This window comes from Aegilops tauschii, chromosome 5, assembly GCF_002575655.3.
Source record: "Aegilops tauschii subsp. strangulata cultivar AL8/78 chromosome 5, Aet v6.0, whole genome shotgun sequence".
NCBI lineage: Eukaryota > Viridiplantae > Streptophyta > Magnoliopsida > Poales > Poaceae > Aegilops > Aegilops tauschii.
In genome coordinates, this window is record NC_053039.3 from 521509115 (window position 1) to 521536448 (window position 27334).

Here is a 27334-nt window from a genome sequence, read left to right on the forward strand (position 1 = left end):
ATGCAGAAGCGTAGCAAGACAGCGGCGGCGTGGGCCTGGGAAAGCAGAGCAGCGCGGGGGCGGCAGCTAGCGAAGAGCGGCGCGGGAGCGAAGCTAGGAAGCACGGCGTTGCGGGCTGACTGGCAGGCGGTCAACGCGGGCGCGACGGATGCGAAGCGGCAACACGGGCGGGGCGGGCAACGCGTGCGGCTGGCGGGCGATGCGGCGTCGCGAGCGGCGGGCGTGGATCGTGAGCGAGCGGCTGGCGTTGCAGGCATGCAGCGTTGCGGGCGGGCGGCTGGCCTGGATCAGGTAGCTAGTGGCTGGCGTGGAGCAGCGATGCAGTGGATGTATCGGCAAACGCAGCAGCGGGCTCGCGAGCGAGGCAGTGAGAAGAGCGGCGACGGCTGGCGCGGGGAGGCGCACGGGGGCGGCGGCGGCTGGGTAGCGGCGGCGGCGCGGAGAAGACGCGCGGCGGCGGCGCCGCCGGAAGCGGGAGGAAAACCTAAAAAACGGATACCATGGAGACAGATGATTTGCAATACGATGATTGATTGGGGTGCTGATGCACACATATATAATATAAGAAAAGGCCTCTACCTCAACTATACAAGATTAGGAGGTAGGCCACAACTCCAATATACGTGCAGTACAAAGTACATAGTCAACATTCGTGTGTATAAAGATTATATTGCAGTGTTTCTCTACTTGGGGATTAAATCAGAGCGTGCCAGAGAGTTCAAGAAAGAAACGTGTAATTTTCTCTCCTCGCTCTCACTCGGGCCCTAGCCGCGAAACGCCAAACCGATGGGTAATGTTTACACCCGGCCGACCAGCTGAATTTTGCGCCGGTCCGCTGCACACGCGCCATGTGTACGCGGGTCCCACGCACGTCCTTATCCCCACCAGGCCGTTTTCACCGGTAAATTTGACAAATTTGACCTATGGACGAAATCAAATCACAAAATGAACTGTCCGTGAAACTATTTCACGCGGCTGACCTTTTTGTGTGACGCCCGACACGAAGGCGCCATACTACACTGTGCAACGCCTCACAGATAGGCGCTACATGACCAACGTCGCACCCGTGTGATCCAAAAATTACTAAGTCAGTGTGGAGCGCCTGAGAGCTAGGCGCCACACTATACAGTGTAGCGCCTAGCTCCTAGGCGTTGCACTAGTGCAGCGCCTGAGAGCTAGGCGCCACGGGTCAACCGCGTGAAATAGTTTCACGGACAGTTCATTCTGTGATTTGATTTCGTCGATAGGTCAAATTTGTCAAATTTGCCGTTTTCACCCGCACAAATCTTATCCCTTTTCTATCGCCTAGCTTCTTCTTTCTTCTTCTCCCTCCACCGCTCATCCACCTGCGCGCGCCTCCTGCCTCACGCTCGCACCGCTGCATCCCTAGCTCCGGCGAGCCTCCACCGGTGGACCTCCTCTCTGCTTCTCCTTTTCCTCTTTTCTCCGACGAGCTTTTTTCCCTATGCAACCCCGACGGCCCTCCCTTCCAGCTTCCCGATGACGCCCTACCCTCTCGCTCCGAGATGGACCATGGACGGCAGAAGGAAGAGCCTCTACCGGCCACGCTGGGAGCTGCAGCCATTCACACGTTATTTTGCAGGTTGTAGCTTCTCCACCACCTGGTTGCAACTTTTTTTGCACCGGTTCCAGCAAATTGCGGGCGACACCGCAGCTCTCCCTCGACCGTAGCAACATTTTCTGTCCCCGGTTCCAGCTTATCTCTCTGCCGGTTCCAACATCTAGTTTGGCCTGTTCTAGTATTAGCCGGCGTGGTCGCCGCATCGCCAAATTTTCGATCCAACAGCTTCGTCAGACACGGTTCCAGCTCGCGGTCGATACGGTTGAAGCAACCCTGATGGCTGGTTCCAGCAGTATCCTGGAGTCGTGTGGCCGCCGTATCCAGCATCGATGGCTGCCCCGTTGGAGGAGCTGCAACTGGGCAGTGGCAGAGCTACAACCATGTGCAAAAAAGCTGCAAAGTCATACGACGACCGCGGGCACGAATGGCGATTTGTCAATTTTTGCTACAAACGGAGGTACTTTTGGTTGTGTCCAGCGTTGGTTTTTGCTACGATCGACGACGACTTGGGGGCGATTTTTTGCTACAACCGGAGGTTTTTTTGTTGTTGTGTGCAGCGTTGATTTTTTGCTACGATCGATGGCGACAGGCGGCTACCGGCGATGGATATCTCATCGGCGAGGTTGTGAGCGGCGCCGGCGAAGCTGCAAACGAGGGTGTGTCCAGCTGCAAACGAGGGCTCGAGGGATCGGACGGCGGTGCCGAGCATTCGCGTAGGGGAGGAGGCACTAGTAGAAAAAGGGTCAAATGTGAGACACATTAGTCCCAGTTTGCATTTGAGCCGGCACTAAAGTGTCCATTAGTGCCGGTTCAAACGGCTAGGCGGGAGGAGATCTTTAGTACCGGTTCATGCCACGAACCGGTACTAAAGTGGCTGGGGCCTGGCCAGCACCTTTAGTACCGGTTCGTGGCATGAACCGGTACTAAAGATGTTGTGGCAGAGGCTGTTTTTAGTCCCACCTTGCTCCCCTAGCAAGATTTTTACCACCTTAAATATGTTACTTCTCAAACTATCACAAGCACTTAGTCGTCATTGAACTCTATGTGTAGAATTAGTGGTCGCAATATGAGTCTTCACCGGTTTCTAAACCGTTGAGGACTCATATTGACAGTTTAGATTGTACACAAAAAGATCATTGATAATCAATGTATTTCTTATGTATATTTTGGACAACCTGGACAATCATTTGCTATAAGAGTTTGTTTTGGAGTATCTCTTTCGCAGAGGCTGTTTTTTATGTACAAACTGGACAATCTTTTTCGGAGTATCAGGGTTTCGGACGAGAACTCATCTGTTACACGGCCACTTCAATGTTTTTTAAACTTATTTGAACTCCAGACTATTTTTGCGTTCAGTATGCAGCATTCAAAGCGACGTCATCAATTTCCAACACGTTCTGACATCATTTGCTGTTTTTGAGTCATTTACCGATTTGTTTAGAAAGCTAAATGATCGTGAAATTGAAAATCACTACAAAATGAACTCTGAAAATGTTGGAACTTGGCATGGTATCATCATTTCACCCGCATAGCATGTGCAAAAGAGTAGAGAGGGTCACGGCAAAAACTGGATGCACTTCGTGTACAAACTGGACAATCTCTTTCGAAGTATCAGGGTTTCGGACGAGAACTCATCTGTTACACGGGCACTTCATTTTTTTAAACTTATTACAACTCCAGACTTTTTTGCGTTCAGTACGCACCATTCAAAGCCACGTCACTTTCAACCCTTTCTGACATCATTTGCTATTTTTCATTCATTTACCGATTTGTTTTGAGAGCTAAATGGCCGTGAAATTGAAAATCACTACAAAATGAACTCTAAAAATGTTGAAACTTGGCATGGTATCATCATTTCACCTGGATAGCATGTGCAAAAGAGTAGAGAGGCTCACGGCGAAAACTGGACGCACTTTGTTTACAAACTGGACAATCTTTTTCGGAGTATCAGGGTTTCGGACGAGAACTCATCTGTTACACGGGCACTTCATTTTTTTAACTTGTTTGAACTCCAGACTTTTTTGCGTTCCGTATGCACCATTCAAAACCACGTCATCAATTTTCAACCCTTTCTGACATCATTTGCTATTTTTCAGTCATTTACCGATTTGTTTAGAGAGCTAAATGACCGTGAAATTGAAAATCACTACAAAATGAACTCTGAAAATGTGGAAACTTGGCATGGTATCATCATTTCACCCGCATAGCATGTGAAAAAGAGTAGAGAGGGTCACGACAAAAACTTGACGCACTTCATGTACAAACTGGACAATCTCTTTCGGAGTATCAGGGTTTCGGACGAGAACTCATCTGTTACACGGGCACTTCGTTTTTTTAAACTTATTTGAACTCCAGACATTTTTGCGTTCAGTATGCACCATTCAAAGCGACGTCATCAATTTCCAACACATTCGGACATCATTTGCTGTTTTTCAGTCATTTACCGATTTGTTTAGAGAGCTAAATGACCGTGAAATTGAAAATCACTACAAAAGGAATTCTGAAAATGTTGAAACTTTGCATGGTATCATCATTTCACCCGCATAGCATGTGCAAAAGAGTAGAGAGGGTCACGGAAAAAACTGGATGCACTTCGTGTACAAACTGGACAATCTCTTTCGGAGTATCAAGGTTTCGGACGAGGACTCATCTGTTACACGGGCACTTCGCTTTTTTTAAACTTATTTGAACTCCAGACTTTTTTTGCGTTCAGCATGCACCATTCAAAGCGACGTCATCAAATTCCAACACTTTCTAACATCATTTGCTATTTTTCAGTCATTTACCAATTTTTTAGAGAGCTAAATGGCCGTAAAATTAAAAATCACTACAAAATGAACTCTGAAAATGTCGAAACTTGGCATGGTATCATCATTTCACCCACATAGCATGTGCAAAAGAGTAGAGAGGGTTACGGCAAAAACTGGACGCACTTCGTGTACAAACTGGACAATCTCTTTCGAAGTATCAGGGTTTCTGACGAGAACTCATCTGTTACATGGGCACTTCATTTTTTTAAACTTATTACAACTCCAGACTTTTTTGCGCGCTACCCTGTGGGCCCGCTCGGCCTTGGGCGTGCACATGCAGGCCCATAAGGCCAGGCAGGCTCACAGGGCAGCGTGCAAAGTTAGGCCCAGAAGCCTACTTTAGAGAGAAGCTTGAAAGGGCGGCCGCGGCTGGGTTTATAAACCAGTGCGGCTGCCCTTTGCTCGGCGAGGTGGGACTAAACATTGTGCCCCGCGGGTGGCAGCGCACACCCTTTAGTACCGGTTGGTGGCTCCAACCGGTACTAATGGGGGCCTTTGGTACCGGTTGGAGCCACCAACCGGTACTAAAGGGTGTCGTTTCCCGCCGCTTGACCTGGCCAAATTGGCCTTTAGTACCGGTTGGTGGCTCCAACCGGTACTAAAGGCCCCGCCTATATATATGGCACTTACGAAAATTTCAGTTTCATCAACCACCACTTCTTCTTCCAACTGCTTCGCTCGACATCGCCGCCCCCGCCGCGCGCCGTCGCCTTCGTCGCCCCCGCCGCGCGCCGCCCCCTTCGTCACCATCTCCGTCGCGTCGCCGCCCCCGCCGCGCGCCGTCGCCTTCGTCGCCCCCGCCGCGCGCCGTCCCCTTCATCGCCGTCTTCGTCGCGTCACCGGCCGTCGTCACCGTCTTCGTCGCGTCGCCGTCCCCGTCTCGCGCCGCCGCCCGTAAGCTGCTGCCCCCCGCTCGTACACACACACATACACACACACACAGTACACACACACACATTTTTTTACTTATTTTCTGTTTTCTGTTGTTTTAGATTAATGCATGTCAAATTGTTAATTAGATGATCGAATTAGATAAATTACATAGATAAGAATGTTAGAATGTTAATGTTAGATGAATTAGATAGAAAAGTTGTTAAATATTACTGTCAATTGTTAGATGAATTAGCTAGATATTAAGTAGGTATATGAGATTTGAACTAGCTAGTTGAATTAATATAACTAGTTTATTTTTAGTAAGAAAATTAATAGAACTAGTTTATTTTAGTAAGAAAATTTAGGTATATGAGATTATTTGAACTAGTTGAATTAATACAATTAGTTTATTTTTAGTAAGAAAATTTAGGTATATGAGATTATTTGAACTAGTTGAATTAATACAACTAGTTTATTTTTAGTAAGAAAATTTAGGTATATGAGATTATTTGAACTGGTTGAATTAATACAACTAGTTTATTTTTAGTAAGAAAATTTAGGTATATGAGATTATTTGAACTGGTTGAATTAATACAACTAGTTTATTTTTAGTAGGAAAATTTAGGTATATGAGATTTGATGACCTAATTAAAATATTACTATATATAGCTACTTTATATATTTTAGTAAAAAATTAATAGAACTGGTTTATTTTTAGTAAATTCTTAGTTGAATTAGTTGAATTAATAGAACTAGTTTATTTTTAGTAAGAAATTTAGGTATCTGAGATTTGATGATCTAATTAAAATATTACTATTTAGAACTAGTTACTTTATTTTAGTAAGAAAATTAATAGAATAAGTTTATTTTTAGTATATGCTTAGTTCAAATAGTTGAATTAATAGAACTAGTTGAATTAATAGAACTAGTAAGTGTTTAATGTTTCACCTATATGAACATAGGAAATGTCGTCTGACGACGAAAAAGATTTCATTATGTGCGAATACTGTGAAGACCAGCGTGGCTTGTGCGACAGAAATTTCCTTGTTGATGATAGGCGCTTCAGCATCAAGCTGGATGAGACCTTCGAAGTGGATACAGTAAGTCACAACGACCAGTCTTTTTTCGTAATTAAGCATGACTTATATATGCTTCATTTGCTTCAACTTATAATTTTAATTTTTCACTATTCTACTAGCGCATCCCCTGCCATGCAAGAATTTTTGTCTTGGATAAGATAGGTTTCAGTGCTATGGAAACTTCGGAGGTAAAGAGAGTTTACCTGAAGACCGAGCATGCTTATACTTTCAACGTAAAATTATACAATGCAGACACATACACCTATTTTGAATGCAAAACTTGGCAAGCACTATGCAAGGCTTATGCATTTGAGCCTGATATGTTTATCACCTTTGATATTCATCCGGAAGATGATATTGAAGGTAATAGAGACATCTGGGTCGACGTGCAGACGCCTCCAATTCTACCATTATGTGAGTTTCTCAACCATGCATATTTATGTCTTTGATATTGTTTATTCAAAAATAGTTGACAACTAATTTCTTTTGACAGCTTATTTCCATTCAAGCAAACATGTCCGGCGCTTGGTAGACAGGACCTACTACTGTCCCGGGGCCGAACTAAACTGCGAGGAGATAAGTCATTATGTTTCATGGTTTGAGGATCTTCATACTGTCAAGTCAAATTTTCTTCCTGCACTTAGAAATGTTAGTACGCAAACGTGCGACCAATAGTGATCGTATTAAACTACGGTCACATCTATTTAGGAAATATGGTAAGATTTTTACTATTTGTCCTCAGTGTATCTTTTGCATACATTATTTGAAGCTAAACTTTCATTGCTAAGTATATTAATTACTATACGATGTTCTTCAACAGGGACTCCCGATGACAGTTGTGCCTCAATGGATCGAGACTAAAGGTCGCATGTCAATGGTTAGCTTACGGCCAAGATATCCTACATTGCACATGAGTGCATTCAGGATTTCTAAAAGTGATGAATGCTTAATAGTGAAAGATTGAAGCAAAATTGTTAACGATCTCAGAGAAGAACTAGGGGGCAGCAAACAGAAGCGCAGCCCACGATTAGGAGACAGGTTCATCTGCATGCTCCAGTATGATGAATCAGGAGAGCTATACATGTTCTATGCTATTTTACCTGAGAGAGAGCAGCAGTAGTGATTTAACTAGTTCATGCTCTTAGTACTTGTCCTCTCATGTCCGTGTTCTTCGTCCTTGAACTGAATCTCAAAGAGTGATTTGCTTTTGTAGTGTTATGAACGCTTATAATATCATGACCATGTTGAACTCGATGATATCTTTGCTTCTGGTACAAGTGAATGTTTCCTCTTTAAGCTAGTGTTGGTGGTGATTAGATAGCGGTGATGACTATGATGATTAAACAGTGGTAATGACGACTATGATGATTTTTAACTAGCTAGTATATATACTGTTGTTGATGATATGATGCAAGAGTTTTTATATTAATATGATGATGATGATGATGATGATGAGTTATTATATCATTTATGAAATAAACCGCGGATTAGTTTCAGCTGGATGGATCCTAGGTGATCAAGTATAATATGGATATGGCATATACTTGATCACTTAGCTAGGATCCACATGCATCCAGTCGAAACTAATCTGCGGTACTTTCACCTAATGATTTAACAACTCATTATAATGTAAAATAATCACTAAATTAAATTAAAAACACAAAATTAAAAAAATAAAACCAAAACACCCCCAACATTTAGTACCGGTTGGATCCTAATGTCCTACACGCACCCGGGCCTGGCTCGTGCCACGTGGTGGCACTTTAGCGCCGGTTCGTGATGAACCGGTACTAAAGGGGGACCTTTAGTCCCCACTCTTTAGTGCCGGTTGTGAAACCGGCACTAAAGGCCCTTACGAACCGGCGCTAAAGCCTGGTTCTGCACTAGTGAGGGAACGACCTATTTTAGTGGATCTGACGCGAGAGAGAAACTGCAGCGAGACGAGAAACAACGTTTCACGTGGATCCGACGGTTGAAGGCGAGCACATCCAACGGACGCGCGGCGACCGGCCCAAATTTTCGGCCCAAATTTTCGGCCGGTCCGCCGGCGCCTATCACCCGCCCAAGCCGATACCGCGTAAACTAGAAGCGCTGCAAGTCACGGCCGCCCACTGCTCACTGCCCACTGTGTACAGTATAAAGATTAACGCATGTCGTTTCCGTCTCGCATCTTCCGACTCTGCTCCACTCCCAACCTCGGTCTCCACCTCCTCCCTCTCGATCCCCTCCTCCCCGTTGCAGCATTGCCGGCGCCGGTGGCAGCCTGTGTCCTCCAACTCGACGCCCCTCTTCTACTTCTCGGGCAGCTACGCCACACGAGGAGTCACGGCGGCCCGATCCCCTCTTTGGATCTCCAAGCCCAGTGTTGCCGTGGGCTGATTGCCCTCTGCTCTCCTTCCTCCGGATATCATATCAGGTCAGGGCTAGCTCTTTCTTTCTTTTCTTGCGGTGCTTCTCCTCTTAGCACTTGGTGTATGAACAATGTTTGTTAAAAAATTCTAGTCTGAAGCCTTTGAACTACGTGATGCAGTCTTTGTCAGCTAGAGGTGAAATTCATTACTGAAGTGCATGTGACAGCAGCCGCTTGATGCTAGATTCTCTATTCAGAACACGCATGCTTACGCAAGTGAGCTTGCTTTGGCATATAACCAAACACAGTAAAGTAATTTGATACTCTTTACTGGTCCGAACCAAACAAAATGCTACTCACACTTTACATACCAATACTCTTTACGGTATTCCTTTTCCTGTCAGAAAGCACCTGGATGTTGCTTCCTGTTTTGTTCCATTATCTCTTTGGTAATGGAAGGTCGTTTGAAAAAAAAAAACAGTCATGCAGAATTACCCCCATGAAGCTCCAGTTAATACCACAGTAGAACTGCACAATAATGATTTATCTTGCTATCTCCTATCTACAATTTTGACCTTTCCTTATGGATGCATTCTCTCCATTGATGAAGTCCAGCAACAAAATTAAATATTTTTCTACAATTTTGTGCCAATTACTGAAGATGCCACCTAGGTTTATCCCTCTGTTTTTGTATACAAGGCCACTTCATATTTTTATGTCTAACTTGGACCATCAATTAAAATGTGAGTTACATGCCACAAAAAGTATGCCACTGGATGCACATTTGAAAGAACTTTCTGATGATATATTTTTTATGACATATAACCCATATTTTGTTGACCAAAGTTATAAGTCAAAGTTTGACACGAAAAACGAAGGGAGTATAATTAAACCAGAGAATGTTTATTCTTCATCGCCTAGAGAATATGTTATGTTATTAAATGGGGGGAAGTCTAGCACTTATATCCTCTTGATTTATGTGTGTTGGACTGAAACCGACTCTTATCTTACTCCATCTTTTTATCAACTTCCTAATCTTTAGCAGCAAGAGGAGATCTTTTATGACAAACTACCTTTAAAGTAATGCACATCAATGTTTTCGCCAGTACATGCTAGGCATCTAATGTGGCCACAAATCACTTGCCAATCAATATTCTCCAGAGTACTCTTATGTTGTTGATAACTCTGGTTAGCTGAGATTTGAGTTTCACACTTTTGGAAACTATTTTTCAGGTCAAGTCCATGTATCCAGCCTACTAGTCAAAACTAACCGGTATACTCAGTCTTTTCTACGTTACTTCCATAAGATGGATCTTCGAGAAAGTATGGTGACAGAAATGCTTCGAAGGAATGACAGATCAAAGTGGTCATCATATAGCAATCATAACATAAAATGCTTTGCCGAGGGCGAGATAAGAGGAATTACCAGCAACTATGAAACTATCATTGGAAAAGGCGGCTTTGGACAGGTTTACAAAGGTGTTTTCCAAGATGGAAGAATAGTTGCAATCAAGAAATTTATGTGTAATGTAGAAGAAATTTTGCCAAAGAGCTGAAAGTTCACTGTGAAATCAACCACAAGAATGTAGTTAGGCTCATAGGCTACTGTGCTGAGGAAAATGCCCTTATGATAGTCAGTGAGTATATATCTCAAGGGAACCTTAGCGATGTTCTTCACCATAAATGCATTCCCATCACGTTGGACACACGACTGCGGATCGCGGTGGAGTGTTCAGAGGCACTGTGCTACATGCATTCACAAATGTATACTCAGGTCATTCATGGTGATATCAAGCCTGCCAATATACTTTTAGATGACAACTTCAATGCAAAAATATCTGACTTTGGAATATCAAGATTTGTCAACACAGAATCGGCCCTTTTCACTGACCATGTAATAGGGAGCATAGGTTACATGGACCCTTTGTTTGTTCGCAGCGGGCGTCTTACCTCGAAGAGTGATGTTTATAGTTTTGGAATTATTCTGGTCGAATTGATCACAAAGAAAAAGGCAACAGTAAGAAATGGGGAAACCAACATAGTTGAATGTTTCACGCAAGCTCTTGCAACAGGGAAGAGAAGGGTGAGAGAGCTGTTCGATGTTGAAATCTCAAGCCGAAACAACATGAAGATTCTCGAAGGGGTTGCAAAGTTAGCAGGACAATGTTTGAAGATGGAAATGGATGGACGCCCTGAAATGAGAGATGTCACGATCGGTTTTTCAATAAAATAATTATTGAGAGACCAATCCCTTTTACGGACCAGCGAGGAAGAATTCCTTCTCACTGGTAGACAATATCTTGGTCACAGAAGAAAAATACCAGGAGTACTAAATATAATACAAGGTTAAGCAGAGACTGCCCAACAATTTATTACATGCATGCCGATAAAACAAGACGGCGGGTAGGGTGGCAAACTACTAACTCACGATGATAACGGTGGTGGAAATACCATCGCGAAGCGAGTGATATGATTCCAGAAGACTACAACTCTTCGAGCGTCGGAGTGAGGCTCGAGAAGACTTATTGCGGGTGGCGGAAGCGTATACAAAACGAGTGACCAATATCCGGGATCGCGCAGGACTGACTGGGACTCCTCTAGGCATCGGACGCGCTATCAAACTCTTCATCCAAGAGATCGCCTTTGTCAACATCTGGCCAAATCAACAAGCCAGGTGAGTACTATGAAAGTACTCGCAAGACAGTTCGGACATAAGGTATAACAAATGTAAACATGAAGCACATGAACAAGTTAACCAGTGCGATCAGACATAGAGATAATAAATACTGGGTACCAAGCGAGGGTCTGAATGACGCCTCGAGCGGAAACTGCAGAATAGTAATACTGGTGCCAAACGAGTGTCTGAAAGACTCCTCGAACGGAAAATGCGGAATAATACTGGTGCCAAACGAGTGTCTGAAAGACTCCTCGAGCGGAAAATGCGGAATAATAATACTGGTGCCAAACGAGTGTCTGAAAGACTCCTCGAGCGGAAAATGCGGAATAATAATACTGGTGCCAAACGAGTGTCTGAAAGACTCCTCGAGCGGAAAATGCGGAATAATAATACTGGTGCCAAACGAGTGTCTGGAAGACTCCTCGAGCGGAAAATGCGGAATGATAATGCCACAGTCGGGCGTCGGGGCGACACCACATAAAGGGCTTATAACAGAAAATAAAGACAGTGCATGCCACAGTCGGACTTCTGAGCGACATCACATAAAGGGCTTATATTTAAAGTGAGAAACGAGTACACGCCACAGTCGGACGTCTGCGCGACGTCACATAAAGGGCTTATATCACAGCTCAATAATACAATCGTTCGGGAACATAAATTATCACAAGCATGCGACAAATATAAGGTTAGTCCATCCACAGAAATAACAATAAAACTGGATTTACCACTTGAGCTTGTTCACCGGGGACAAGTTTTTTTCACACGGATAGATATGGGTATAATGTTTTCACTACTTGATCATGGATACGATGATTTGGAGAGACTTGACTCTGCAGAGTTTGTACTTAACCACAGCCAACGGATTTCAGTAGTCACGGGGACTAGTTCCGTCTATGGTGTTTTGGAAGAAACACGTCTAACCAGTACACACCCAATTCAACCGTCCGAAGCCAGGGATCACCCTCGGCAACATTCAAGAAAAACCTTGAGACGGGGAGGCTACAACCTCGCGTAGCATGGGATCAAATTTTTATACGCGCGCTCTAAGGGGGTGCCCCCCCTCTCGGTCCCAACCGGAAACACCCATGCCCCCTGACCGGATGACTGGCTTTAATCCTGGGCCAAGGTACCATCATCCCGGCCTCTCTGTTTGGTGTGTACACGGAAAGAGGTTACCAACTTACTAAACCGCATCCTGGCAATGAGACATGTGGTAGCACGGAAAGGGGAAAGAACGGTAACGTGGCTCCAACCACGTTAACGTCGGAGAAAGTCGGATGACGCAAGGTTGGTATGCTACAACAGTACCACCTTGCTGCCCTTCACGTCACTACATGATTAGGCCATCTCTCATCAGAGATCATCGCAACTTTGGAACATGCGGGAAAGGAACGATAACGTGGCTCCAACCACGTTAACGTCGGAGAAAGTCGGATGACGCAAGGCTGGTATGCTACAACAGTACCACCTTGCTGCCCTTCATGTCACCACATGATTAGGCCATCTCTCATCAGAGATCATCGCGACTTTGGAACATGCGGGAAAGGAACGAGAACGTGGCTCCAACCACGTTAACGTCGGAGAAAGTCGGATGACGCAAGGCTGGTATGCTACAACAGTACCACCTTGCTGCCCTTCATGTCACCACATGATTAGGCTATCTCTCATCAGAGATCATCGCGACTTTGGAACAACCGGGTTGTTGCCTTACAAGCAACGAGGTATTTACCAATACTCATATGCCACGCACAAACTTTCACGCGAACATGCAAAACACCTGTCATATCAAATGTTCAAAACATGCTTGCCTGGTTCGGAGAAGTCGGAGTCTAGCTCGGCGAAGTTCGCGGCTCCTTCACCTCTTCCGGAACCTACGGCAATCACGAAACGGGTACTAACGTGAAAACCAACACTTGCACAGAAACTTTTCCAAATATTTTTCAAATAAATCCCATAAAAAACTAGACAAAATTTGAAGATTGTCAGAAAAAGAATCACTCAAAAACACCTTTTTATTAAAAAGTTGTAAAGGTTTCTGTCCAGGGACTTATCTGTAATGAAACAGAAAAGTTCTAGGGTTTTAACTGAGAAAACAGAAAACGCTTCGGTTGGGAATGCGCAAGCGCAAAGGAGAAAACGTATTTGCCCGAAGGCGCCAACAGAAAACGGTTCGAAGGAGAATAGGATAGAGGCTGACAGGCGGGGTCCACCTGTCAGGTTTAAAAAGCTCGCCGGCGCCCGAAGACTGCGGTGGACGCCGGCGTCGAACCATGGCGAGTTAGCAGAAACGGAGGGTACCAAGAGCTTCAGCGTCTTCTTCCGCGTCGGTGGGTGGTGGACTCGTCCAACGGGGAGCACCACGTCGACGGCGACACTATCTCCGGCGGACGGCAGCTCTGGTGAGGATGGGGAACTCCGGTGGAGGGTTGACAGCTACAAATTGAGGCGCGGGTCAGAACGAGGGATGCAAGGTGAAGCTACTGGCAAGAGAATGGAGGCGGAGGAGCACACACGGGGGCGAATCAGGCTGGATCCCGTGGTGGGTCGCGGCGACCGGAGTCGAGGAAGGAGGCCTCCTCGGGGCTCTACCAGTGGCTAGGCTTGCTCTAGGGGGAGTGCAGGGATGGTGGGTGCTCGAGTTGAAGCTCGGGGCCTCTATTTATAGGCAGATCGACGGGGTGGCCGTGAACGGAGAATCTCCGGTGAGCGATTACGGCGGAGCAGTGGATTGGCAGGAGGTTTGAGTGGCCAGGCAGCATCAGTGGAGGTTACTGGAGTCGTTTCACAGCTAAACGGGGTCGGTCTTGGCATAATGGCGTCGGTCCACGGTGAGGTGACCGCACGGGCTCAACGGCAGCAGAGAGCGCGCTCCGTGCCCTGCGGTTCACGACGAGTGCGGCAGCGCATTCGGGGGAGTGGAAGGCCACGCGGCGGGCTCCGGTGGTTTGGGCGGCGCTGGGTGGCGTCGTCGGCGCCGTGTCTCCCGCTGGCGTCCGCAAAGCCGCCGCCGGCGTCGGTCACGGGGCGGCGCACCTTCTGCGGCTCGTCGCCGACGCCCGCAAGGCGCCAGGCGTTCGTGCGGTGCAGGAACAAGAGGGCGGGGACGAGGAGCAAGGCAACGCGGTTGCACTGGCGAGATCGACGTCCTTCTCTGAAGAAAACGACAGCAGGCCACTGCAGTGTTCTCTGAACTTTCTGAACTTGACATAGACAGTGCACTGCAGGTGTTCGACAGAAGGTTTTGGCTATGAGATGAATTTTTCTGGAGTTGTAACTTGGTGAGGTGACCACTCAATGCACCCAGAGGCTGCCTGATTTTATTTGGAATTTTTGGAGGAGGTTTTGAATGAGTTTCACCAAATTTGACAAATCTGGTCCAAACTTGCAGCAGGTGTAGTTTGAAAATTTTGAACTGAAGACCAGTGGATCTTCATGGTTCTAGGTTGAGGGTTCAAAGGACTAGGAGGGGAAAAAGGTTTGGGGGCAAAAATCAAGACAGAAAGTGGAGTTCCTTTGCAAATCTCCAAGTGCTAGAAAAGGAGGCAGAAAATTATTTGAATAGAATTTAAATGGAAATAATCACATGGGGAGGTTCAACTTGCTGGATTAGGTGTAAAACATGATCCAAAGGTGAGGGAAGGGTTAGGGGAGAGGATTTGCACTAGGGCCATGGCAAGACGGAATTGTTGAAAGTGGCAAAGAATTTTCCAAAAGCCATAGTGCAAATTTTCAAGGAGATTTTCAAAAGTCATTTCCCAAGTGAAAATATTTTGTCTTGAGTCCAAGTGAAAAGCAAGAACCTCCAAGACCAAAGACAGATCTTGGTTGAATCCAAATAAAACTTTTGCCATAAAGAAAATATTTGAGAGTGAGAGTTTTCTTGAAGAAAAATTTTTGATCACTCCCCTCAAGTCAAATAAAAGCCTTTTGAAAAATCCAAATAAAAACTTGGGTGTCACAACACCTACCCCCTTAGGAAAAATCTCGTCCTCGAGATTTTTGCTGATCCTCAAATAGATATGGATACTCTGCCCGGAGGGATCTTCCCTTTCCCATGTGGCTTCATCCTCAGTGTGGTTGCTCCACTGAACCCTGAAAAATCTTGTCGTTTTCTGACGGGTCCTCCGTTCAGACTCTTCTAGAATCTTTACCGGCCTTTCTCTGTAGGTGAGATCTGGTTGCATATCAATGTCCTCATGAGGTACATGTTTTTCTGGGTTGCTCACACATTTTCTTAACTGTGAGACGTGGAACACGTCATGGACGTCTGACAGCTCCTTGGGTAGGTCTAGTTGGTAGGCTACCGTGCCTCTTCGTGCCTTTACACAAAATGGTCCAATAAATCTTGGGGCTAGCTTCCCCTTAATTTTGAACCGTTGTAGACCCCTCATAGGAGATACTCGGAGGTATACGGAATCACCGGGTTCAAAGCTGACCTCACGGTGCTTCTGATCATAGTAGCTCTTTTGGCGGCTTTGTGCTGTCTTGAGTCTGTCCCTGATCTGCTTAACTTTCTCCTCGGCCTCTTTAAGCATGTCTGGGCCGAAGATACGGCTGTCACCTGTTTCTGACCAATTCAGTGGGGTACGACACCTTCGTCCGTACAATGCTTCAAAGGGTGCCATTTGCAAGCTGGCTTGGTAACTGTTGTTGTAAGCAAATTCGGCATACGGCAAACTCTCTTCCCAACTGGATCCATAGGTGAGCACACAGGCCCTTAGCATATCCTCTAGGATCTGGTTCACACGTTCCGTCTGTCCATCAGTCTGAGGGTGGTATGCTGTACTGAAAGCTAGCTGCATGCCCAGAGCTTGTTGTAGGTGATCCCAAAATTTGGAGACGAATTGGGTGCCTCGGTCTGATATTATAGTCTTTGGGACTCCATGCAAGCAAACTATACGAGAGAGATAAAGCTTTGCCAGTCTTTGTGTGGAGTAGGTAGTCTTCACGGGAATGAAATGAGCAACCTTGGTTAGTCGGTCTGTGATAACCCATATGGCGTCATTCCCACGTTGTGATCGGGGTAATCCGACGATGAAATCCATTCCTATTTCATCCCACTTCCACTCCGGTATCCTGTTTGGCTGGAGTAGCCCTGCTGGCTTTTGATGCTCGGCCTTGATGCGCTGACATGAATCGCAACAAGCAATGAATGTGGCTATATCTCTTTTCATACCGTGCCACCAAAATCTTTCCTGAATGTCCTTGTACATTTTGGTTCCTCCAGGATGGATCGAGTATGGAGCAGTGTGGCTTTCCGTCAAGATCTGTTGCTTGAGTTCCTCAATGTTAGGCACGCAAAGTCTGTCTCGGTACCATAATGTTCCTTCACTGTCGGTGACGAACTCGGAAGGCTTACGAAGATTCATTTTCTTCTTTATGCCTTCGATGCTGGGATGTCCCTGTTGAGCCTTCTTGATTTGTTCCACCAGGGTGGGTTGTATCTCCAGATTCGATACGGTGCCCTCGGAGACTAACATCATGTTGAGCCTAGCGAACTCTCGCTGAAACTCAGGCCTCAAATTGTGCTGACCGTCACTGTCCGTGCTGGGGTTTCGACTAAGGGCATCGGCCACTACATTTGCTTTCCCTGGGTGGTAGTGAATGCCGACGTCATAGTCTTTGACCAGTTCCAACCAGCGTCGTTGGCGTAAATTCAGCTTTGGCTGTGTGAAAATATATTTGAGGCTCTTATGGTCTGTATATATTTCACAGCGATTCCCCAACAGAAAGTGCCTCCACTCCTTGAGTGCATGTATGACTGCTGCTAGCTCCAAGTCATGTGTTGGGTAATTTTCCTCATGTTTTCGTAGCTGGCTGGAGGCATATGCGACAACCTTGCCATCCTGCATTAGTACGCATCCGAGTCCTTTCCGGGATGCGTCACAATACACCTCAAAGCTCTTGTGTATGTCTGGCACAGTTAAGACTGGTGCGGTTGTCAGCTTCTTCTTGAGTTCTTGGAAGCTCTGCTCGCATGCTTCCGTCCATACAAATTTCTTGTCCTTCTTGAGTAACTGTGTTATAGGCTTCGCCACAGTGGAGAATCCTTCAATAAATCTCCTGTAATATTCGGCCATTCCTAGGAAACTCCGCACATCTGTGACGTTGGCGGGCGGCTTCCAGTCCAGTATGGCCTTGACCTTTTCTGGCTCTACGGCCACGCCTTCTTGGTTCAGTATATGGCCCAAGAAGCCAACTTGTCTTAGACAAAATTCGCACTTGCTAAATTTGGCGTACAACTGATGTTTCCTCAATTCTCCCAAAACAATTCTGAGGTGCTCGGCATGCTCTTCTGGTGTCCTTGAGTAAACTAGAATATCGTCAATGAATACCACCACAAATTTGTCCATGAATTTCATGAACACTTTGTTCATGAGGTGGACGAAATATGCGGGGGCGTTCGTTAGTCCAAAAGGCATCACTGTGAACTCGTATAACCCATATCTGGAAGTGAATGCTGTCTTGGGGATATCCTCTGTCCGTACCTTCAGTTGATGGTATCCCGATCTCAAATCAATCTTTGAAAATACCTTAGCTTGTGCGAGCTGGTCAAACAAATCATTTATCCGTGGCATCGGATATTTGTTTTTGATGGTGACCATATTGAGGGCTCGATAGTCTATACACAGTCTCAGTGTCCCATCCTTCTTCTTGGCGAACAACACAGGCGAACCCCACGGTGAGGAGCTGGCTCGAATAAATCCTTTGTCCAACAACTCCTTTATCTGCTTCTTCAACTCCACCAATTCTGAGGGTGCCATTCTATACGGCTTCTTATAGATGGGAGCGGTGCCAGGTGCTAGTTCAATGCTGAATTCTATCTCTCGGTCTGGTGGCATGCCTGGCAGTTCTTCCGCAAACACATCAGGAAACTCGCATACCACTGGAACTTTTCTCAGTTCTGCAATGTCCATTTTGTTCAGTTTTGGTTGCTGTGATCGTGGCCTTTCTTGAGCGGAAACTCTTATAGTCTTGCCGTGATGGTGAGTGAGAATCACTGTCTGATTGAAACAGTCGATGAATCCTTTGTTGGTGCTCAACCAGTCCATCCCTAAAATGACATCCAGTCCTTTACTTTCCAACACGATGAGATTCGCGTGGAATTGTAGTCCTTCGAACTCAATGACCACTCCTTGGCAGTAACCTTGAGCGATTTGCTTATTTCCGGGGGACTTGATGATCATAGATTTTTCCAATGGAAGTATCGGAAAACCATGTTGCGAAACAAAACTCTTCGAAACGAGCGAATGGGAAGCTCCAGAATCAAACAAAACCGTGGCAGGTACTGTGTTGACAGGGAACGTACCGAGCACGATGTCTGGGGCATTCTGCGCTTCTTCCCTGGTCACATGGTTCAGGTGACCCTTCCTGTGGTTGTTGCTGGGGTTGAAGTTGTTGCGCTTGGGGGCTGGATTGTTTCCACCATTGTTCGGCTTGGGTGCCGAGTCTCTTGGCTTCGGGCACTGTTTAGCATAATGCCCTTGCTGACCACAAGCATAGCAGGTGACCCCTGGACGGTATGTGAACTCCTTGTCCCTGGCATGAAACTGTCCGACGGGCCTTGGCTCAGTAGTCGTGGATCTCCTTGCGTCTGTCCTTGGGACCTCAGTCTTGCCTCGGTTGCTGCGGGCAAGAGTCGTCTTGTCCCTCTTCCGCTTACGGATATCTTCCAGACTACGGCGCTCATTCTCCAAGGTGATGGCCTTGTCCACCAGCGTCTTAAAATCAGGAAAGGTGTGCACAATCAGTTGGCATCTCAGTGCTGGTGCCAGGCCGTCCAGGAATTTTTCCATCTTCTTGCTTTCTGTCATGTGCTCGTCGTAGGCATAACGAGACAGCTGGGTGAACTGACCGTTGTATTCTGTGACTGGCATGCCTCTCTGCTTCAGGTCATCGAACTCTCTCTTCTTGATCTTTAGGATGCTTCTGGGGATGTGTGCCCCACGGAAGCCTTCCTTGAACTCTTCCCAGGTGATGTTGTGTTCCCTGGGATGCATGTGTAGGAAGTTTTCCCACCATGCTGCGGCTGCTCCAGTAAGATAGTGTGGTGCATAAAGCACCTTCTCATGATCTGAGCACTGAGCAATAATCAGTTTCCTTTCAATCTCACGAAACCAATCATCGGCTTCCAGCGGCCTATCGGTGTGAGCAAAAGTTGAGGGGCGAGTCTTCTGTAACTCGGATAACTTGGAATGTGGTTGATAGGGTTCACGGTGGTTTCCCATGTTGATGACATGGTTCATCATCTCTTGGTGTTGTTGCTGGCTTTGCTCGAAGAGACGGCATACTTGAGACAATGCTACTTCGCTGTCCTGTTGGCTGGACTGACCCTGAGTGAAATTGTTGCTGGTCTGTGTCCCGTAAACCTCTTCTGGTTGATTGGGCATGGAGCGAGTCCACGGGCGAGACATTTTTCCAGTCTGGGGTATTATTTGCAAAACCCATGAGAAAAACTGTGTAGCACAAGAAAAATCTCGCAAAGGCAATAATAAAAGAGGCTTCAAGATTTTCAAAGAAACACAAATGATTTTTCATGGAGAAGAAGTGCTTAACATAAAACTTACTTGCGAAAAGCAAACACATGATACAGCATTCAGGATGCGCGTACACAATCCTGACATGTTATTAAAAACTAGCGTACTACTCCGGAAGGCAGCAAACACACCAATACAAACTAGCGTACAGATAAAACAGCACATCATACAGGCAGACATAACACGCGGCTACTCGGTGCTCTCAGTCGGAGATGGTGAAGATCTCCTTCCCCTTGCCGATGGCAAGGCTCAGCGGTCCAGGAGAGTCAACTTCCACCTCCTCTCTAGCTGGCTCCTGGCGCGTGACGCTGCGCTGCGGTGATGGTGCGGGGGCGACTGGTGGTAGAGCGTGTGCGGCAGGCGGTGCGGCTCTGACTGGAGTAGGAGCGATGACTCGGTCGAACTCCTCAGTGGTAGGCAGACGGCGAGTAGTGGCCAAAACGGCCGGTGCATAAGAGGCTGAAGACGAGACGAATGTCAGAGGCGGCGCCGTGTGGAGAAGCTCCTTCCTGCTGGCAGGACCACCCCGGACTAAGTCCATGCGGGCAGCCACAAGATCATCTACAAGGTTGTCGAAAGACTCCTCCAGAGCCTTGAGATACTCCACAACCATCTCGATGGCTTCATCTCGCTCTCCCCGATGGCAGGCGAACGCATAGTGGCTGGTATAAGGCACATGGCATGGGAGGTAGCGGTAGCGACGAGTCTTCATCGTAGGAAGGATGTCCCGAAGGCGAGCTATCGCCTCACGGGCAGCCATCTGCATGGCATGCCTCTCCGTAGGCATGGCCCTTCCCACAAAACGGAAGTGGCGAGCAGCAGAACGTCCTCCCTTGAACTGCACCACAGCTTGGTGCATAGACACATCGTCACTGAGCTTGTGCTGGTAAAGTGTGAACTCCGGGCGAGCTGCTGGCCCGATCGCGAGCTTGGTGATGGAGACGAGGAGCTTGACAAACCCCTCGGGCACGTTGGTGAATACTCGGTTCTCACAGCTGCTGCCAGCCATCTACAAAAGTAGGCAAAAATTCTGAGTAGTCATGTCATAAATTTATGATGACCAACAGAAAATAGCTACAATTGCAAAATGTTGAAAAAGCACAAAAGACGCTAATAACCGATTAGCGATCGCACCTAGTGGCTTCCTACAGTCAGCCTGGCTCTGATACCAAGCTTGTCACGACCGGTTTTTCAATAAAATAATTATTGAGAGACCAATCCCTTTTACGGACCAGCGAGGAAGAATTCCTTCTCACTGGTAGACAATATCTTGGTCACAGAAGAAAAATACCAGGAGTACTAAATATAATACAAGGTTGAGCAGAGACTGCCCAACAATTTATTACATGCATGCCGATAAAACAAGACGGCGGGAAAGGTGGCAAACTACTAACTCACGATGATAACGGTGGTGGAAATACCATCGCGAAGTGAGTGATATGATTCCAGAAGACTACAACTCTTCGAGCGTCGGAGTGAGGCTCGAGAAGACTTATTGCGGGTGGCGGAAGCGTATACAAAACGAGTGACCAATATCCGGGATCGCGCAGGACTGACTGGGACTCCTCTAGGCATCGAACGCGCTATCAAACTCTTCATCCAAGAGATCGCCTTCGTCAACATCTGGCCAAATCAACAAGCCAGGTGAGTACTATGAAAGTACTCGCAAGACAGTTCGGACATAAGGTATAACAAATGTAAACATGAAGCACATGAACAAGTTAACCAGTGCGATCAGACATAGAGATAATAAATACTGGGTACCAAGCGAGGGTCTGAATGACGCCTCGAGCGGAAACTGCAGAATAGTAATACTGGTGCCAAACGAGTGTCTGAAAGACTCCTCGAGCGGAAAATGCGGAATAATACTGGTGCCAAACGAGTGTCTGAAAGACTCCTCGAGCGGAAAATGCGGAATAATAATACTGGTGCCAAACGAGTGTCTGAAAGACTCCTCGAGCGGAAAATGCGGAATAATAATACTGGTGCCAAACGAGTGTCTGAAAGACTCCTCGAGCGGAAAATGCGGAATAATAATACTGGTGCCAAACGAGTGTCTGAAAGACTCCTCGAGCGGAAAATGCGGAATAATAATACTGGTGCCAAACGAGTGTCTGAAAGACTCCTCGAGCGGAAAATGCGGAATAATAATACTGGTGCCAAACGAGTGTCTGGAAGACTCCTCGAGCGGAAAATGCGGAATGATAATGCCACAGTCGGGCGTCGGGGCGACACCACATAAAGGGCTTATAACAGAAAATAAAGACAGTGCATGCCACAGTCGGACGTCTAAGCGACATCACGTAAAGGGCTTATATTTAAAGTGAGAAACGAGTACACGCCACAGTCGGACGTCTGCGCGACGTCACATAAAGGGCTTATATCACAGCTCAATAATACAATCGTTCGGGAACATAAATTATCACAAGCATGCGACAAATATAAGGTTAGTCCATCCACAGAAATAACAATAAAACTGGATTTACCACTTGAGCTTGTTCACCGGGGACAAGTTTTTTTCACACGGATAGATATGGGTATAATGTTTTCACTACTTGATCATGGATACGATGATTTGGAGAGACTTGACTCTGCAGAGTTTGTACTTAACCACAGCCAACGGATTTCAGTAGTCACGGGGACTAGTTCCGTCTACGGTTATTTGGAAGAAACACGTCTAACCAGTACACACCCAATTCAACCGTCCGAAGCCAGGGATCACCCTCGGAAACATTCAAGAAAAACCTTGAGACGGGGAGGCTACAACCTCGCGTAGCATGGGATCAAATTTTTATACGCGCGCTCTAAGGGGGTGCCCCCCCTCTCGGTCCCAACCGGAAACACCCATGCCCCCTGACCGGATGACTGGCTTTAATCCTGGGCCAAGGTACCATCATCCCGGCCTCTCTGTTTGGTGTGTACATGGAAAGAGGTTACCAACTTACTAAACCGCATCCTGGCAATGAGACATGTGGTAGCACGGAAAGGGGAAAGAACGGTAACGTGGCTCCAACCACGTTAACGTCGGAGAAAGTCGGATGACGCAAGGTTGGTATGCTACAACAGTACCACCTTGCTGCCCTTCACGTCACTACATGATTAGGCCATCTCTCATCAAAGATCATCGCAACTTTGGAACATGCGGGAAAGGAACGATAACGTGGCTCCAACCACGTTAACGTCGGAGAAATTCGGATGACGCAAGGCTGGTATGCTACAACAGTACCACCTTGCTGCCCTTCATGTCACCACATGATTAGGCCATCTCTCATCAGAGATCATCGCGACTTTGGAACATGCGGGAAAGGAACGATAACGTGGCTCCAACCACGTTAACATCGGAGAAAGTCGGATGATGCAAGGCTGGTATGCTACAACAGTACCACCTTGCTGCCCTTCATGTCACCACATGATTAGGCCATCTCTCATCAGAGATCATCGCGACTTTGGAACAACCGGGTTGTTGCCTTACAAGCAATGAGGTATTTACCTATACTCATATGCCACGCACAAACTTTCACGCGAACATGCAAAACACCTGTCATATCAAAATGTTCAAAACATGCTTGCCTGGTTCGGAGAAGTCGGAGTCTAGCTCGGCGAAGTTCGCGGCTCCTTCACCTCTTCCGGAACCTACGGCAATCACGAAACGGGTACTAACGTGAAAACCAACACTTGCACAGAAACTTTTCCAAATATTTTTCAAATAAATCCCATAAAAAACTAGACAAAATTTGAAGATTGTCAGAAAAAGAATCACTCAAAAACACCTTTTTATTAAGAAGTTATAAAGGTTTCTGTCCAGGGACTTATCTGTAATGAAACAGAAAAGTTCCAGGGTTTTAACTGAGAAAACAGAAAACGCTTCGGTTGGGAATGCGCAAGCGCAAAGGAGAAAACGTATTTGCCCAAAGGCGCCAACAGAAAACGGTTCGAAGGAGAATAGGATAGAGGCTGACAGGCGGGGTCCACCTGTCAGGTTTAAAAAGCTCGCCGGTGCCCGAAGACTGCGGTGGACGTCGGCGTCGAACGACGGCGAGTTAGCAGAAACGGAGGGTACCAAGAGCTTCAGCGTCTTCTTCCGCGTCGGTGGGTGGTGGACTCGTCCAACGGGGAGCACCACGTCGACGGTGACACTATCTCCGGCGGACGGCGGCTCGGGTGAGGATGGGGAACTCCGGTGGAGGGCTGCAAGCTACAAATTGAGGCGCGGGTCAGAACGAGGGATGCAAGGTGAAGCTACTGGCAAGAGAATGGAGGCGGAGGAGCACACACGGGGGCGAATCGGGCTGGATCCCGTGGCGGGTCGCGGCGACCGGAGTCGAGGAAGGAGGCCTCCTCGGGGCTCTACCAGTGGCTAGGCTTGCTCTAGGGGGTGTGCAGGGATGGTGGGTGCTCGAGTTGAAGCTCGGGACCTCTATTTATAGGCAGATCGACGGGGTGGCCGTGAACGGAGAATCTCCGGCGAGCGATTACGGCGGAGCAGTGGATTGGCAGGAGGTTTGAGTGGCCAGGCAGCATCAGTGGAGGTTACTGGAGTCGTTTCACAGCTAAACGGGGTCGGTCTTGGCGTAATGGCGTCGGTCCACGGTGAGGTGACCGCACGGGCTCAACGGCGGTAGAGAGCGCGCTCCGTGCCCTGCGGTTCACGACGAGTGCGGCAGTGCATTCGGGGGAGTGGAAGGCCACACGGCGGGCTCCGGTGGTTTGGGCGGCGCTGGGTGGCGTCGTCGGCGCCGTGTCTCCCACTGGCGTCCGCAAAGCCGCCGCCGGCGTCGGTCACGGGGCGGCGCACCTTCTGCGGCTCGTCGCCGACGCCCGCAAGGCGCCAGGCGTTCGTGCGGTGCAGGAACAAGAGGGCGGGGACGAGGAGCAAGGCGACGCGGTGGCACTGGCGAGATCGACGTCCTTCTCTGAAGAAAACGACAGTAGGCCACTGCAGTGTTCTCTGAACTTTCTGAACTTGACATAGACAGTGCACTGCAGGTGTTCGACAGAAGGTTTTGGCTATGAGATGAATTTTTCTGGAGTTGTAACTTGGTGAGGTGACCACTCAATGCACCCAGAGGCTGCCTGATTTTATTTGGAATTTTTGGAGGAGGTTTTGAATGAGTTTCACCAAATTTGACAAATCTGGTCCAAACTTGCAGCAGGTGTAGTTTGAAAATTTTGAACTGAAGACCAGTGGATCTTCATGGTTCTAGGTTGAGGGTTCAAAGGACTAGGAGGGGAAAAAGGTTTGGGGGCAAAAATCAAGACAAAAAGTGGAGTTCCTTTGCAAATCTCCAAGTGCTAGAAAAGGAGGCAGAAAATTATTTGAATAGAATTTAAATGGAAATAATCACATGGGGAGGTTCAACTTGCTGGATTAGGTGTAAAACATGATCCAAAGGTGAGGGAAGGGTTAGGGGAGAGGATTTGCACTAGGGCCATGGCAAGAGGGAATTGTTGAAAGTGGCAAAGGATTTTCCAAAAGCCATAGTGCAAATTTTCAAGGAGATTTTCAAAAGTCATTTCCCAAGTGAAAATATTTTGTCTTGAGTCCAAGTGAAAAGCAAGAACCTCCAAGACCAAAGACAGATCTTGGTTGAATCCAAATAAAACTTTTGCCATAAAGAAAATATTTGAGAGTGAGAGTTTTCTTGAAGAAAAATTTTTGATCACTCCCCTCAAGTCAAATAAAAGCCTTTTGAAAAATCCAAATAAAAACTTGGGTGTCACAAAAGATGTGGCAGAACGTCTTCGGGCACTTAGGAAAACTCAAGTTCAAGGAAAACAAACACTAACTATTTTTCCTTGGGGGTGGAGGAACAAGCCAGCAGCTCAAAACAACTGGCAATCTTCTAGCTCAGTTACGCCACAATCTTTGACATCCAATTTGTGCTTCCAGTTCTCTCTTAGTGAGATGAAATCTGCGACAAGAAACTTTGATGAGTCATACCTTATTGGTCATGGTGGATCTGGTAGAGTTTACTACGGAATGATTGATGGGGGAGCAACCAAGATGGTGGCTATCAAACGTGGCAGAGTTGAGGAGGATGTGAGCAAGTTCCAGACAGAGATAGCAATGACGGCAAAGCTCCACCACCATCATCTCGTATCACTTATGGGTTACTGCAAAGAGGAAAATGAGTTGATACTGATCTACGACTACATGGCTCGTGGAACCCTGCGTGGGAACCTTTACGCTAACAACACCAAGGAGCCACCACTTACTTGGAGGCAGCGTCTAGACGTCTGCATCGGTGTTGCTCGTGCCCTGCACTACCTTCACGAGTGTTCCATCATCCATAATGACGTGTCCACGACAAACATTCTCCTAGATGAGAGATTGGTTGGCAAGATTCCAATTAAAGTCTATCTGCCGCAGGATAACTCCCATGTGAGCACGCAGCTTCTGGGAAGTATCGGTTTTTTCGATCCCGAATATCTCTGCACTGGGCAACTAACAGAGAAATCCAATGTATATTCTTTTGGTGTCGTGCTGTTTGAGGTTTTGTGTGCTCGGGCTGCTTATGATTATAGTCTTTCAGAAAGACAAGCTAATCTGGTATATTGCGCCCTTAGTTGCCAGAAGAAGGGCATCCTTAATCTGATTGTTGATCCCTATCTTTTAGGAAAGATTGCTCCGCGGTGCTTCAAGAAATTTGTGGAGATTGCTGAGAAATGTGTTAGTGATCGTGGTATTGATCGCCCTACAATGCGAGAAGTGTTTGAGAACCTGGAGCTGTGTCTTGCAGAACAAAGCGGAAGCCTTGGTGATGAGATGCTGGGTGTAAATGACACTAATGGTCCTTCAAGGACAGAACGTCTGCTGAACCTGGAGATGTACCTTGCAGAAGACGATGGTATCAACCTTCAAAGATGATGGCATAGAATGGGGATTTGATGGCGGTGTGGATTCCGATTCCGAATTGCCAATACCACCATGAGCAGGCAGGAAGTGGCCGCCAATTTTCCTACTGTCAGTGCTCTCTCCACTGACAGATCATGGCAGAGAATTACTCCATACATGTATACTGCAATTTCTGACGGTCCCTTTCTTTTCTGAAGCGAGTATTTCGTGTTATGTCTGTGTTCATGCTTTTCATTATCCGGGTGTTGTAATGGATTTTTCAGGCCGTTCGCCTGCACTATTATTATGTCCTGTTAGTCTTGCGCTGGCTACAGTTTTCAGTTGGGTCATCATCATTATGCATAAAACTGGTTCCTTTGTTTCGTCCCTTTGATCGTACTGTACTAGCATCTTGTTCCGTCTGAGTGTTAGGGTGCAGAAGAAGTTGCGCAGAAGGCTGAAGCAGATCAGAAGCGAGAACCCGACAATTCCTGCTGCTGCATGGCTATGAAAAACCTGCAATCAGCTCAAGCATAAGATTTTCTTCTGGCTGCTTATCAATAACAGGCTGAATACTAGAGAACTGCTCCA

At 46.9% G+C, this 27334-nt stretch overlaps 1 protein-coding gene across 1 annotated transcript; it reads left to right on the forward strand.

Annotated features, from left to right (window-relative positions):
- Positions 1 to 26776, forward strand: LOC109737382 (receptor-like protein kinase FERONIA). Its single transcript, XM_073499417.1, has 2 exons — positions 1 to 229; positions 25761 to 26776. The coding sequence occupies exons 1-2, from the start codon at positions 1 to 3 to the stop codon at positions 26774 to 26776; spliced, it is 1245 nt and encodes a 414-aa protein (XP_073355518.1).
- Positions 26777 to 27334: the final 558 nt, after the last annotated feature.